Source organism: Chanodichthys erythropterus, chromosome 14, assembly GCF_024489055.1.
Source record: "Chanodichthys erythropterus isolate Z2021 chromosome 14, ASM2448905v1, whole genome shotgun sequence".
Classification (NCBI taxonomy): Eukaryota; Metazoa; Chordata; class Actinopteri; order Cypriniformes; family Xenocyprididae; genus Chanodichthys; species Chanodichthys erythropterus.
Genome location: NC_090234.1, coordinates 17,000,963 through 17,016,104, shown reverse-complemented (window position 1 = coordinate 17,016,104; position 15,142 = coordinate 17,000,963). Strand labels below are relative to the sequence as shown.

Here is a 15,142-nt window from a genome sequence, read left to right as displayed (position 1 = left end):
ATTAGTTCACTTCAGAATTAAAATTTCCTGATAATTTACTCATCCCCATGTCATCCAAGATGTTCATGTCTTTCTTTCTTCAGTCAAAAAGAAATTAAGGTTTTTGAGGAAAACATTCCAGGATTTTTCTCCATATAATGGACTTCAACAGTTACCAACGGGTTGAAGGTCCAAATGTCAGTTTCATTGCAGCTTTAAAGAGCTCTACATGATCCCAGAGGAGGAATAAGGGTCTTATCTAGCGGAAAGATCGGCCATTTTCTAAAAAAAATAAACATTTATATACTTTTTAACCACAAATGCTCATCTTGCACTGCTCTGCGATGCACCATGCATTACATAGTCACGTTGGAAAGGTCACGTGTGACGTAGGCAGAAGTACCATCTCATTTTCTCCTCCGACTTCAAAATCGTCCAACATTGTTGTTTTACTTTTTTCGTAAAGAGCGTTTGACTTAGTCTTTGCACGCTCGCTTTGTAGACACTGCAATCTGTACTTCCACCTACACATGTGACGTGTGACCTTTCCAACGTGATTACGTAATGTGTGACGCATCGCAAAGTATATACATTTTTGGTTTTGTTTTTGTAAAATGACAGATGGTTGCTTTAGATAAGACTCTTATTCCTCGTCTGTGATCGTGTAGAGCCCTTTGAAGCTGCATTTTTCAGAATGAATGAAAATTGACTCTCTTATCCAATATTTGTTTGTTTTACACATATTTTTATGTTTTAAAACTGATGCACATTTGTGAATTGCTGCTTATGTAGAGCGTTTCAAATTGGTCACTATTTCAGGTAGGCTGCTGCCTTAAGGTGCAGTCATATTAGCAAAATTTTGGCTGCATTTCGTGGGCAAATTGGTCTTGTTGTCAATCCACCTTATTCTTAATGCAAGAGCGGCCAAGTTGAATTTGTCTGGCTTCCAGTGTCATTCACATTCAGTTATTTTAGTTGTACAAAGACATTACATTATACTGCTTGAGTCTGGTATTTGCTATCATACTATTTTAATTAATTATCATAATCATAAAAAAATGGTTTATAGCACAAATAGCTGCATAAATAGGCAGTAATACAAGTCATCATACAGTACGCTGTGATGTCATAATTTAACGTGTCCTGTTTCTTTCTTTTTCTGTTTCTTTTTTCTCAGGAAATCCTCCCGTGTTGTTATTGCCTGATAATGTGCGCATCCGTCGCTTTAATCTCTCATCTGCACAGTACTCTGATTATGTGGATAATGCAGAGCACATTCAGGCACTGGACTACCTGTGGGACCCAGAAGGCCTCGGTCTCAGTAAGGCACTATTCACAGGATATCCCACCGAATATCACATATATGTTTTGGTGCAGATGCAATACAAGGAAGCACAATTTACAGCACAATAAAGCAGAAGTACAATTATTTCTCTATAGAAGAATACACTTTTTGTTTTTTGATTTTCAAATTCTATTTTGCTTCTACTTAAAGATTGTAATATTGTGATTTATCTTGGTGGTAGTTTGTGAAATCTTTATTGAAGAATGTTTTGAAATCCCTACCATACTATCCAAAGTCCCTGAAAACGTGATCACTGTTACACTTCTTGTTTCTATAATCAGGTTTCTGAATGCAAACTGAAGCATAATTCTGAATTCCTGAAAATGATTTTCAGGTATAGTGTACTGGACAGTGTTGGGACGAGGCTCTGAGTTCGGCTCGATCAAGAGGGCGTATATGACCACGTTTGATGACCATGGGAATAATCCTGTAAAGGAGGTGGACCTGAACCTCAGATACATCTCCAGCCCTGATGGCATCGCTGTGGACTGGATTGGAGGGTTTGTGCACTGCTTTTCTAAACTTTACTTTACTTGAGGTCTGATGCAGACAGTTCCAGAGAAATAAATATCTTCTATCTGCTATGTGTTTTGTCTTTTCCGTTATATATAGCCATATTTACTGGACGGATGCTGGGACTAATAGAATCGAAGTGGCTAAACTGGATGGACGTTACAGGAAGTGGTTAATTCACACCGATCTTGATCAGCCAGCTGCTATTGTGGTCAACCCTGGTCTAGGGTAAGAACATGAATAAATAACTGCTCATTTGGGATTAAAAAATTCAGTAGGCAGTCTTGAGGGATGCATGGTCATGAAAATCCTGCACCACAAAAAAAAAAAAAAAAAAATGATTTCCTTTTTCCAGTACAAATATCCTACCATTCTTAAATCAAGACACATTTACTTGAGATGCAAAATGGCATAAGATGAAAAGTCTTGTTTCTGAAAAACAATTGTGCTTAATGTTAAGTTTATGCTTAAAACAAGAACAAATATCTGCCAATGGGGTAAGAAAAACAAAAAATGAATTCAAAGACAATAATACAATTTATGTATGTTTTAATATATGTATCTAACAACTTATGTTGTGTGTGCATCTCAAGTAAATGTATCTTGATTTAAGAATTTTTAGATACTAATAATGGAAAACAAGACAAAAATATGGAGGAAAAACTATATTTTGCAGTGTAAAAATATCTGGCCATTTTAACGTGGTGATTTTCAGGTCTGGAGAAGCCATAAATGTTAAATAAACAAAAATATTTTTCTAGTTATTTTGGCTGTTGCGCTGATATAGAGATATATGAGTGAATTGTTCTTTTTGAGCTGATTTTTCTATGAATAGTCAAATCAGTTCTCAATTAGATGAGTGTTTCGTTAGTGATCTGGTCTGAAACAGTTGGAGAAAAAATAGAAAATTTATTGATCATACACTCTAAAGAATAAAGGTTCTTTACTGGCATCGATGGTTCTATGAAGAACCTATAAAGGCCAATTCATACTGCACCGACAAACGCCGACCAAGGCGGACAGTCTCTAGATTTACAGTGCCTCACTGCTCAGACGAGTGCCGATTCAGCATGTTTAATCTCTGAAAACAAGCTCCAACAGACACCAACAGGGGTAACACACTGATCCGACAAAATCTGACAAAGTGTCTGTCGCCATCTGTCTCCATCAGTCGGTTTAGTGTGAATTGGCCTTAAAGGTATATTACACTTAAAAATGAAAATTCTGTTATCATTTACTCACCCTCATGTTGTTCCAAACCTGTATGAGTTCCTTTCTTCTGTTGAACACAAAATAAGATATTTTAAAGAATGTTGGTAATCAAACAGTTGACTGTTGCCACTGAAAAATACTATGGAAGTTAATGGCTACTGTCTGGTTACCAACATTCTTTAAAATATCTTCTTTTCTGTTCTTCAGGACAAAGAAACTCGTATTTTCTTTTAAAGAATTCTCTGTTTAAGAACTACAACAAATGGCTGGTAGGGACTACAACAAGCTTCTTCCTGGGTTGGTGACAATACTAACCCTAAACTTTACATAAACCCGGCCCCCGAGAACACACTATAAAGGGGTGAGGCCATGTTGGGCTGCTTTAGAGAAGAGGAAGAGTTGTTGTAGTAGAGTGTTGTTGTCATGCCGTCATTTTACCAAACTGCTTCACAAACGAGGGTCAATTCAACGCTGGATTTGCACAAAAGATGAACATGACGGCACATGCTAGTGGATGAGTTGAATCAACTCCACAGCAACTACATAAATTTATCCACTAACCATTCAGAAACGTCCAGTTTCATTCTAAAAGTTGTAACTTCTTCCTGAGTCTCTCCATCAGTGTCGACTCCGGTTTGAACAATGTAAGGCTGAACACCGTTACTGACAATCCTCATTTTGGCTGCGTGAGATTCTCCAGCTTTGTTGTTGTTGAGCTGTTAAAGCTCCGCCCTCTTCTGGAAAGGGGGGCGGGAGCAGCAGCTCATTTGCATTTAAAGGGACAAACACAAAAACGGCGTGTTTTTGCTCACACCCAAATAGGGGCAAATTTGACAAGCTATAATAAATGGTCTGTGGGGGATTTTGAGCTGAAACTTCACAGACACATTCTGGAGACACCAGAGACTTATATTATATCTTGTAAAAGGGGTATTAAAGGTCCCCTTTAACTTCCATGGAACCTTTCCATTCCACAAAAGGTTCTTTATAGTGGAAAAAGGTTATTCAGATTTTAAATGTTCTTCGCACTAAGAAAAAAATGTTTCTTTTAAGAAACGTTCACTGAAAGTTTTTTTGGGGAACTTAAAATGGTTCTTATATGAAAACCCCCTTTTGGAACTTTTATTTTTTTGGAGTGTAAGATGTGGGAACTCATGCTGTGCTCTTGTCATTACTGAGCATCATTTGTGCTTGTATATATTACAGTAAACTGTTCTGGACCGACTGGGGCAGAAAGCCCAAGATTGAGGCGGCGTGGATGGATGGGCAGCACAGAGAGGTGCTGTTAGATGAAGATCTGGGATGGCCTACTGGTTTAGCTTTGGACTACCTGAATGAAAACCGTATCTACTGGTGTGACTCAAAAGAGAACATCATCGAGTCCATGAAAGTGGATGGAACAGACCGGCAAATGATCATATCAGGAGGTATGGAACATAAGACCGGGTTAGTCTTATCTTAATCTTTTGATTGGCCGTCATTCTCACGTTTGTTGTTATTGCAGACATCGGTCATCCCTACAGTCTGGATGTGTTCGAGGGGCATGTGTACTGGACGACTAAAGAAAAGGGAGAAGTGTGGAAAAAAGATAAGTTTGGAAAAGGAGACAAGGTGAAGGTGTTGACCATAAACCCCTGGCTGACTCAAGTACGCATCTACCAACAGCACCGACACAACCACTCAGGTGAGACAATCTTAAATTTAAAAACATTATCACATATATTATATATTACATACTAGTATGTATAGTTGGTTACACTTTATTTTGATGGTCCACTATAGACATTCTACTAACTGTAAGTAACTTTGCAACTACATGTCAACTAACTCTCATTAGTGTATTAGTAGACTGTTTGTGGACTGTTAGGTTTTAGGGTTAGGGTTAGTAGAATAAGTTGACATGTAGTTGCAAAGTTACTTATAGTCAGAAGAATGTCTTTTGTGGAGCATCAGAATCAAGTGTTAGCAGATATCAAACAGACAGTCTACTAATAATCTAATGAGAGTTTGTTGACGTGTGGTTACTATAAGTATATACTGTATACTGGTGGGTAAAGGAATAGATCATTGTTGACCTTCTCTTGCAGTACTCAACCCCTGTCAGGATGCCTGCAGTCACCTGTGTTTGCTGCGGCCGGGTGGATACACCTGCGCCTGTCCGCAGGGATCCACGCTCCTCACCTTCAACAAAAATGAATGTGATGCTGGTAAGAGATGCAGATGCAGAGATGCCCACTGCTTTTTATTTGTGAGATCAGTATATTGACCACATCACATTCCATCAATCCATTTCGTAGCATACATGCATGTGCTGCATCTAATACTGCATGATTTCATTATTGCCATGTGATGTTTTGAAAAGGTGTGTGGTGTGTGTGTTTGACTTGTTGTGATTACATTGTGGCTGTGTTACATTATTATGTTATGCCTGGCCCTCGCACCTGCAGCCATTGAGGCAGAGGTGTCCATGCCGCTTGCATGCAGATGCATGAACGGAGGAACATGCTACACTGATGAGGGAGGCCTGCCGAAGTGCAAGTGAGTGTCAAGATCATGATAGCAGCTCTATATATATATATATATATATATATATATATATATATATATATATATATATATATATATATATATACTATACATATATACTATACATATCAGTGCTGTCAGAATTAACGCGTTAATGCACGCGTTTCATTTGTTTTTTACCGCAATATTAACGCAATTAATGCAGCATCCGTTTATTCCGTTACATTATATGATCACGCTCTTATTCATGCAAATGTTTTTAAACCATTCAAGTGTTACAAGTATCCTCATAAGCACAGCCTTAAATGAGTTAAATAAAGTTTTAAATGAACACAAAGATTTGTGAGAAAATAGGATGCAGATCCGCGTCATGTGCGTCAGGTATTAAAGTGACAGCAGCCTAATAAACCTGCTACAGTATGTCATATATATATATATATATATATATATATATATATATATATATATATATATATATATATATATATATATATATATAAATTTCATTTATATATATAATTTGTCATACTCAAAATCTCTACCTCAAAACCTTTAGTGATGAATGACTGCTGCAATATTTAATATGAAGATATATAGTTTAATTAATTTAAATATTTTTCAAATGATTAAATTAAAATTACAATTTAAAGAACTGAAATTAAAAAAAATTATTGAAATTAAGGTGCTAAAATGACTCCTTCTGTACTGTTGCAACATATAAACACATGACAGTGGTCATGAAAGTCTAAATTGTTGTTGTTTCTGGGAAAAAAAAAACTATTAACAAAATGCACACAAGGTAAAAAAAAGAATAAATGATTAACAAATGAATGCTGTGGACCCTTTAAAGACATGGAATAGGAAAATAATTATTTCAATTCTTTTTTTAGAATGAAACTGGTGAAATGCAGTAAGTCTCAAATAGTAGAAAGAGAAGTCATTTTTGCTAAAGCGATTCAAGATGAACTTTAGAGTGTCTCTAACGGGTCAGTGTTTTTGCTCCTCAGGTGTCCATACGGCTACTCGGGTAGTTACTGTGAAATGGGGAAGTCGAGAGGTGCTCCTGCAGGGACAGGTAAACAAACTGTTACATGTTAATTAGTTATGTAAGTGTAAGTGTTGAATTAACAACTTTACTCACAGGTTTTAACATCTGATGCTGTTATTTATCAACTCTAACAAGCAGCGTTACTTATTCCCAGTGAAGGAGCACGTTCATTTCAAATGAAGTGTAACAAGACTGCACTAATATATCTTACATACTGTGTGTTTGTAGCTGTGACTGTCCTGTTAGCAGTGGTTATTATTCTGATTACTGGAGCTCTGGTTGTGGGAGTTTTCCTCAACTACAGGCGCACCGGCTCTCTGATCCCGTCAATGCCAAAACTACCCAGGTACAATACAAACACGCCATTCAACCACCTACAGAAGAGCTCAAACGTATTTGAAAACTTAGTGGATGTATGAACAGTACATAATTTTTTGCTTTTTTTTGCATTTATTGGATCAAAAATACAGTAAAAACTGTAATATTGTGAAATACTCCAGTCTTCAGTGTCACATGATCCTTCAGAAATCATTCTAATATGCTGATTTGCGGCTCAAACGGTTTTGTGGAAACCGTGGTGCATTTTTTTTTTTTCTTTTTTTTTAGGATTCTTTGATGAATATAAAGTTCAAAATTCAAATAGAAATCGTTTGTAACATTATAAATCTTTACTGTCACTCCTTGCTGAATAAAAGCAATAATTTCTTTCTTTCAAAAAAGTATTTTACATCAAATATATGTTCACTATATGTGCACATTTCATTATCTAAATGTCTTTCATAACCCTGCCATCTCCTCCTCCTTCGTATATTGATTTTTAATGTCAAACCAAGAACTTTTCTTGTCACTGTTATACAACATCAAAATAGTTAAATATTTGTAGGTTGCTGCCTATTTAAGTTAATCTACTGTAGAGTATTTTCTGTTGACATCAAATTAAGCAACATCATCAATATTGCACTTGTTGTAATGTGCTTTTTATTTGGCTATGAAGTTTCCATGTCATTAGACTAGATTGAAGAAATCATTAAGATGTATCTTAGTCTGATTTAAACTTCAGCAGCAATTTTCAGTGAAATCATTAATTGAATTGATTCAAAACTCAGATATGACCATTCTTTAACACTCAGAAATGTTCAGAAGTCCCCATGTGTGGCATCTTTCATGTAAATTGTTTAGTTAAATTATATATGTAAATATTGCAGTTTATTTATATGTATTGTTATATTGATGCATATAAATGAAAATGTTTAAATATTCTCCTATGTCTTAATTTAGTGTCCATTTATAACTATATTCCAGTTATTCAGACTTCATGTACTAATCACTTTTTTTCTTTCTTAGTCTGAGCAGCCTGGTGAAATCAGGGGACACAGGAAATGGAGTGTCGTTTCATTCGGGTGACAATGTCACGATGGACCTGGAGCCTCAGACTGTGGGGGTGTCATTCATTGACAGGGCCATGCAGCTGGTAAATGTGGACTTTTCACTCACTGAGTCCACTCAGCACATTTTCTGACTTATGAAGCGTAAAATCTCTGTTCGACCTTTTGACCCAAGTGTTAATGTTATATAGTTTCTAGGACTTCTAAGTGCACTAGTTTCTCATATCATTAATCACAATGAAAAACTATTGGCTGTTAGTGGTCGACTGATGTTATGAAAACTCTAGAGGGCGCAGGCTGATCACATCATTACGGCATGGCACAAGCAGACTGGCCTCTGCTGATCATGCAGCCAAAAGATTGCTTGCTCAGCATTTAAAAGTCTGGTTCAGTGTTTGTTTTAATCTTGTCCTGTGCTATCAGAGTTCCTCTGGAACCCTCCACCTCCCCAGCTCCACCTGCCTAGATCTGCTACGGGATTTATATATGTCTATTTATGCAGCAGCAGCATACTTTACATACTCAGAGCAGCGTATCTGTCTATTAGCAGTAGCAAGTCAATACTTGCTCTTCAGCAGCAATAATCAACAACAGCAGCAGCATAGCAGATCTAGTCAGCCAAGACCAAATATATTACCATTATCATTTTCAATAACATGCAAAAACTGTTCTGTGAGTTGTCACAATTGAAATGAATGAACAGTGATGAGCACATGAATTCTTACACTTCTGTTTAAAAGTTTGGGGTCAGTAAATACGTTTTTTAAAAAGAAATTAATACTTTTATTCAGCAAGGATGCATTCAATTGATCAAAAGAGACAGTTAAGGAGCGAGGGGGTATCACACACAGTTTTTGCCAATCTCATGTTAATCTTGAGTACATCTAGAGTAACAATGCAGTCATATTTATAAAAGATAGATACTCTAAACCGAGTCTTTCCGAAAAAAGCCGAGATTCTGGAGGCGTGTCTGCTGTCAGTGCCGTGGGCGGAGCTAAAGAGTCATGAGCGCGCGCAGCTTTTGCGTAGAGATCGTCTGCAAGCTGCGACATCATTATAAATAAAAAGGGAACAAAAACGTTTGAGTTATATGCATTTGTGCGCCGATTGCCAACAAAACACAGACATCTGATGCAGCTTTACTCACCGCCCGCGATCTGCAAATGCAACGCCGAACTAGGACTTGTTTACAAAGCATTCATTACCGAATTCCCGGGAGCAAACAAACATATATGCACAACTCCATTGCTGCCCTGGAAAAACAAACTACATCCATTGTTCCCTTAATGCTGGGTTCTTTGGGAAGCTGAAAAAGGTAATCTTTCCCTCACAACCAAAAACACAGTTCTTCGGTGACAGGAGCTGTGTCTCATTTCGGAGGCTGCGTCCTCCGGAGGTCACATTTGAAGGCTGAATGCTTCATCAAGGATGTCATATTTAAGAAAAGTTACTGTAACTGATATTCATTGTGAGGTGTAAAACACTGTCATTTCCTTCCTATGTTGCAATCTAACGGTTATTTTTCTTAAATGAGACTGCCTCGATGATGCATGCAGCCTTCAAAGAGTGCAGCCCCTGAATTGGGACACAGCCATTGCTGAAAAATCTCTCGGTTTCTGTATCCCGACTGAAGCGTGTTGATGGGCGTGCTCTTGCTCTGGGTGATGTGTGTGCGCATGCTTATCAGGGAGAAGTGCCTATACAAGGAATTCTGCTCTCTTTTGACGTCATACAGGACACACTCGAAAAAACTCTCCGAATCCTGTACCGAAACCGGAAGTAGTGGATTTGGCACAGAAATACTCTGTCATACGTCCAACTCGTGTTTTGAAACTTTGGCCATGTTTAGCATGAGAATGTAGCTCTTTATAAGTGTAAATAAGTCAGAATGCATGATAGTATTACACCCCCTTTTAAGATAGTAATTAATTAATACAAGATATTTCTATTTCAAATATATGTTGTTCTTTTAAAATTTCTTTTCATCAAAGAATCCTGGTGAGCATAAGACACTTGTTTAAAAAACATTCAATCTTACCGACCCCAAACTTTTCAACGGCAAACAACTTGGTAGACAACAAATGGTTATCTGCTGATAATCTCAGATTTAAGTGCCCAGGTATTGGTGGATTTAGAATTGGAAAAATAACAACTACTAAAGATATTTATCGAAGACATTTTCTTTGTGTCTGATCTGGATTCTTTGGTTTTTATTATTAGGATGAGAATTTTGCAGACTCTGGGAGGCAGCCAATCACGTTCGAGAATCCTCTGTACTCGACTGCAGCTGGCCCATCCAGCGACCCTGCAGTAATACATGCTACACAGGTATATCTACTGCTCGAAAGCCTTTCATAACCTTCTGCAGTATAAATCGTACATTTTAAATCTGAGCAGGGTCTTTAGTTTTGTGTTTCTGTGCTACATACAGGTTACTGTGAACGTCAGTGGAGACCAGGTGGAGAATAACTTCTCAATCCCTACGTACCACACTCAAAAACAGGCAATGGAGGTGAAGAGCGTACCTGTAGAGCAACAGACCACACAGGTTAGGATACCTGAACATTTGTCCCCAGTTTATCTATTTTTTCCATTATACATGCTAGCAGTGAATAGCTACATGCTAATAGCGATTAGATAAAATATGCTAAAAATCCAAACTAATTATTAAAACATGATAAAAACAAGTCATAATGTGCAATCATCATGCTAACAACATAGATATACTAGATCAAAATTGCACATGAGCACCCTCCCATTTCGAAAATTGAATGCGATGAGCTCGTAATCATGACTTCAGAAATGGGAATTATAAAATTTCCGATTGCACATGAAGGCAGCATAATTGTGCTAACAACATGTTGTACATGTTATCATCATGCTAGTAACATGCCTAATGTGTTAGCATCATGCTAAAACAACACCCATACCCCATTTAAAATTTCGTAGAGATGTGGGTGAGCTTTTTTGACTTGAGATTGTGTAGTTGTTCAAGCACCACTCATATTTTCTTCAGAAAACGTACATGTCTAGCTTCCTGTCATTTCTACATCATGTGACCATGTTTTTATTTTATTATTCAGGAGTCTAAATGGAGTTTCTTTAAAAGAAAACTAAAGCCAAGCACAACATTTGAAAACCCTACTTATTCAGAGGTGAGCAGCAACTTCAAATATTATATGTATATGATTGTTTTTATAGCAGAACTTTGAATGTACATTGACCACGTTTATTACAGTGCTCATATTACTATGAATAGGAAAAGGTCTTTGTTTAGTAAATATGCGCAATATGGTGGAATAAGTCCTGCCTTTTAATTAAAAGAGCCAATCGGCAATTGATCAAAGTCATTGCGTCACTGCAGCTGCTGTTAGAAGCTCAGCGCTATGACTGCACATGTACATTGGCTGGCCCAAATGCAGTTTTATGTCATGATTTGGGCATTTACATTCAAAATTTAGGAAACAGTTGTCCAATTTCATTGGTGATTTTAAATATAAAATTTAATCATAAGCTTGGTGAACAGCTTTGGAGAATTTGATGTTTCTGCATTCGAAGAGCTAGGAGCTGCACTCACATGACTGAAACAGCTGCCCGAGAGGCGTCTCAAACATGGCCGCTGAGCGAAATGATGTGCCTTAAAGGGGACCTATTATGCAAAATTTACTTTTGCCTGGTGTTTTGACATAAATGTGTGTTGGCAGTGTGTGTACACAATCACCCTATAGTGATAAAAATCCTACCACTCCTTTTTTTTTAATCCCCATAAATCATAAGCCGTGTCTCAGAACAAGCCATTTCCAGATCCCTGGCAGTGTAACGTCTCATTAGCCACAGGCCCCGCCCACAAATGTTGAGAGACTCTGCCATTTTAACATAGAACCGCCCTGAGCGAATTCACAGCCAGTTGTACAGTCCACCATTGCTGCACTGACGAGAATGTCTCCCAAGTGTTTTAGGTGTTCTGTAGCTGGATGGATTAATCCATATAGCTCTCTCCATTTACTCCCGAAATCTGAGCCGCTGAAGATGAGGTGGATTAATTTTGTTTTCCAAGAAAATGCTCCCTCAACTCTACAGAAATTCATTTATGTCTGCGCGAATCATTTCACACTGGAATGTGTGAACGAATATCAATACAAAGGGACAATACAAAACAGAGGTTGTGCTAAAAAGCGGTTACTCAAGGATAGATCAGTGAACAGTTTGTGATCCCGCTTACAGTCTCCAGAATGATACTGGATTTGGCAGCAATAAAGGTGAGAGCACTTTATTACAGTTCATCGGAGTTGATTTACAGTTTACCAGTTTATTAAGCACCACCTGAAAAGGCATAAGGTCTTTATATATTTGTTTAATGTTAGTTGTAACGAGTGTTTCTGTGTACTTCGCTGTGTATGTTGATGATAATGCAAGGGAGAGAGAGAGTTTATGGATAATATTTTAATGCACACTTGCACTGTTTTATTAAGCTCTTACAGTGATTTTTTCTAGAGAGAAAATGGACGCTTCATCTTTTGTGTGAGGTACAATAAACCTTACAAAACTCATCTGTAAATTTTTCACCATTTGAAAGGGGTCTGGTACAACAGGCTTGTACTAATATAGTGGATAAAAACAAGACAATATAAGTTATAACCGTAATTAAACTAAACTATACCTGTTCTATATACATGCAGCATATATTCAGTTTCTGACATTATAGTGCGTCCTGTCACCGGAGAATGAGCTTGTGAAGCTCCACCCTCTCAGGCCGAGCGCAGCAACTCATTTGCATTTAAAGGGCCCACACTGAAACTGCTCGTTTTTGGTCAACCACTAAAAGTGGCAATTTTAACTGCTATAAAAAAAATATCTGTGGGGTATTTTGAGCTAAAACTTCACATACACACTCTGGGGACATCAGAGACTTATTTTACATCTTGTAAAATGGGGAATAATAGGTCCCCTTTAAAGGGACTTTGGTTTTAAGCAGAATACGGGTGTTAATCTGAGAATGATTTGCATGTGATAGTAATGATAAAGTTGACATGGTCTTTGCTCTTCCATGTGTCAGATGCAGGACGAGCCGACATCTGGAGCTGTAGACACCAGCTCTTCATCACAACCGTCTCCTTTCGTTCCTCCTCCCAAACCCCAGAAGCGAGAGAAACTCAGCGCCTATTCACCGACAGAGGACACCTTCAGAGACACGGCCAACCTGGTTAAAGAAGACAGTGAAATATGACCAACACACATGGGAAAAATACAAAGAAACACTCCCTTTGCACAGAATCTATTTTTATATGCAGCCTGCATACAACAGAAATCAATTTAAGATTATTTTTGGAAGAAAAAAAAAGTATAGATGAGAATAGATGAAATGTTTGTATACAGAAAAGACTTTGCCTTCAGATACTTTGTATGCCAATTCATGTTGTATGATTCTTTTTTATTATTATTGTGACGTCATATTTGTATATCTTTGCACTGATGCTGCTGAAGGAGAATGTTATGAATATTTTGTACATTTGTAAATTGAAAAGATTTTGTTTGATAATATCCTCTGGTCAGACATTATTTTGAAATAGATTACTTATTCCTGGAGATTCACGCACACACACATCTATATGCCAACGTTACTGAGTAAAGTGCTTTGAGAGCCTGCTGAGACTTTGCCATTTGATCTGATTATTCTTAAACGGTTTTCACCACTGGAGAGAAAACACCACGCGTATGCATCACTTGTGTAGATATACCTCATTTGTGGAGTGGCCAGATTCAAGAGAAAGAGCAAAACACCACAGTATGTCTAAAATATATGATCTACTGAGTGCTATTAAAAGAACAGTTCACCCAAAATTGCAAAATCTGTCATTATTTACTCCAAAAGTGACCATAAAACTAGTCCATATTACTTGTGCATAATATGTCATGTCTTCTGAAGTCAAATAGTAACTTTGTGAGGGGAACTGCCATTGAATATGTGATAAAGAGATGTGTGCAGTTTCCATAAAATAACAGTATATGGGTTTCCAATGACATCAGGGTGAGTAAATAATGACAGAAATGATACACCAAATACTGTGAGAATACTCCAGAGAAAGGGACTCTCATTAAAGAAAGTCTGAAAATATAATGCAGTCACATATTCTGCTGTAAACACATTTTTCAATAGAATCAGAAGACACACAACTTCTGTTTTATATATTTAATAATACTTGAAATTGCCCAGTTTATATGCATGTTAATGATTATGACTCGGTGATATCTTCGACCCGTGCTGGAGATCTGTGATGTCAAGGGCTTTTCATATTTACTTTCCCATCTGACGAAGTGCATGGGCAGTAAAGTCAATGTATTTTAAGTGATTTTGTATATTAATGACAAAAAATAAATAAATGATTATTAAGAATTTATTCATCTTTATAAAGTCCATATGTGATGATCGAAAAGAACTGGAAACAATTTAATGCTGCTGTGAAAAAAAAAATAAATTTGTTTTTTTTAAAGAAATGTGCAGTTTTTTTATGTACAACATTATATATATATATATATATATGGATGAATTGTGAAAAACTATTTGCTGGATACAGACAAGAAGTTCATGATCTCTTAAGTGAGACAGGCTAATTTTCATGTACAGTAGGTTAATTTTATGTGAGAAAATAGTTTCTGGAGGTTTTTTATCATGAAAATCTGACTTTTTCCAAGTTTAAGTGCTATAATCGGGTCCCCGGTTCATCTACCAACCCAGAAAACATGAAAAAGGACAACCCAGTAACTTTGTTTTGGTACGCCTTTCTCTGCAAGCATGTGAAAAAACGAGCCGCTCAGATTTTGCTCCCCTAGTGACGTAAGAAGGGGATCTTATTAAAATTCTACTGCCCCTTAATCTGCATGTTTCCACCCACGGCACTGCCATTTTGTGACAACGGTGTACCAGTTCTGGCATAATGTATTTTGGAAAAAATATTAAGATCATTCACAGCATGTGACAGCAATCATAAACATTGTACACCTGTATGTGTACACCTGTGTATGGCTCTGTTTGCCAAACAGGTCTGCTATGTATAGTGGGCGTCCATACAGGATTTGCACAAAAGATGAACATGACGGCACATGCTAGTGGATGTTGAATCAACTCCACAGAAA

The 15,142-nt window shown here is 37.2% G+C and overlaps 1 protein-coding gene across 6 annotated transcripts in view; it reads left to right on the top strand.

Annotated features, from left to right (window-relative positions):
* The window catches only part of lrp2a (low density lipoprotein receptor-related protein 2a), a 110,620-nt gene extending 96,160 nt beyond the window's left edge, over positions 1–14,460 (top strand). For 4 of the 6 annotated variants that reach the window (XM_067410622.1, XM_067410621.1, XM_067410620.1 and 1 more), the window contains 14 exons: positions 1,157–1,300; positions 1,659–1,824; positions 1,937–2,065; positions 4,256–4,476; positions 4,554–4,733; positions 5,137–5,256; positions 5,497–5,587; positions 6,583–6,650; positions 6,852–6,969; positions 7,968–8,094; positions 10,229–10,336; positions 10,440–10,556; positions 11,092–11,163; positions 13,065–14,460. In XM_067410622.1, coding sequence (XP_067266723.1) covers positions 1,157–1,300; positions 1,659–1,824; positions 1,937–2,065; positions 4,256–4,476; positions 4,554–4,733; positions 5,137–5,256; positions 5,497–5,587; positions 6,583–6,650; positions 6,852–6,969; positions 7,968–8,094; positions 10,229–10,336; positions 10,440–10,556; positions 11,092–11,163; positions 13,065–13,235 — 1,832 coding nt within the window. In that variant the 3' untranslated portion in view covers positions 13,236–14,460. Of the gene's footprint in view, positions 1–1,156; positions 1,301–1,658; positions 1,825–1,936; positions 2,066–4,255; positions 4,477–4,553; positions 4,734–5,136; positions 5,257–5,496; positions 5,588–6,465; positions 6,486–6,582; positions 6,651–6,851; positions 6,970–7,967; positions 8,095–10,228; positions 10,337–10,439; positions 10,557–11,091; positions 11,164–13,064 lie in introns of those variants that run through there. The other 2 variants (XR_010897198.1, XR_010897199.1) reach the window with 2 other exon arrangements.
* Positions 14,461–15,142: the final 682 nt, after the last annotated feature.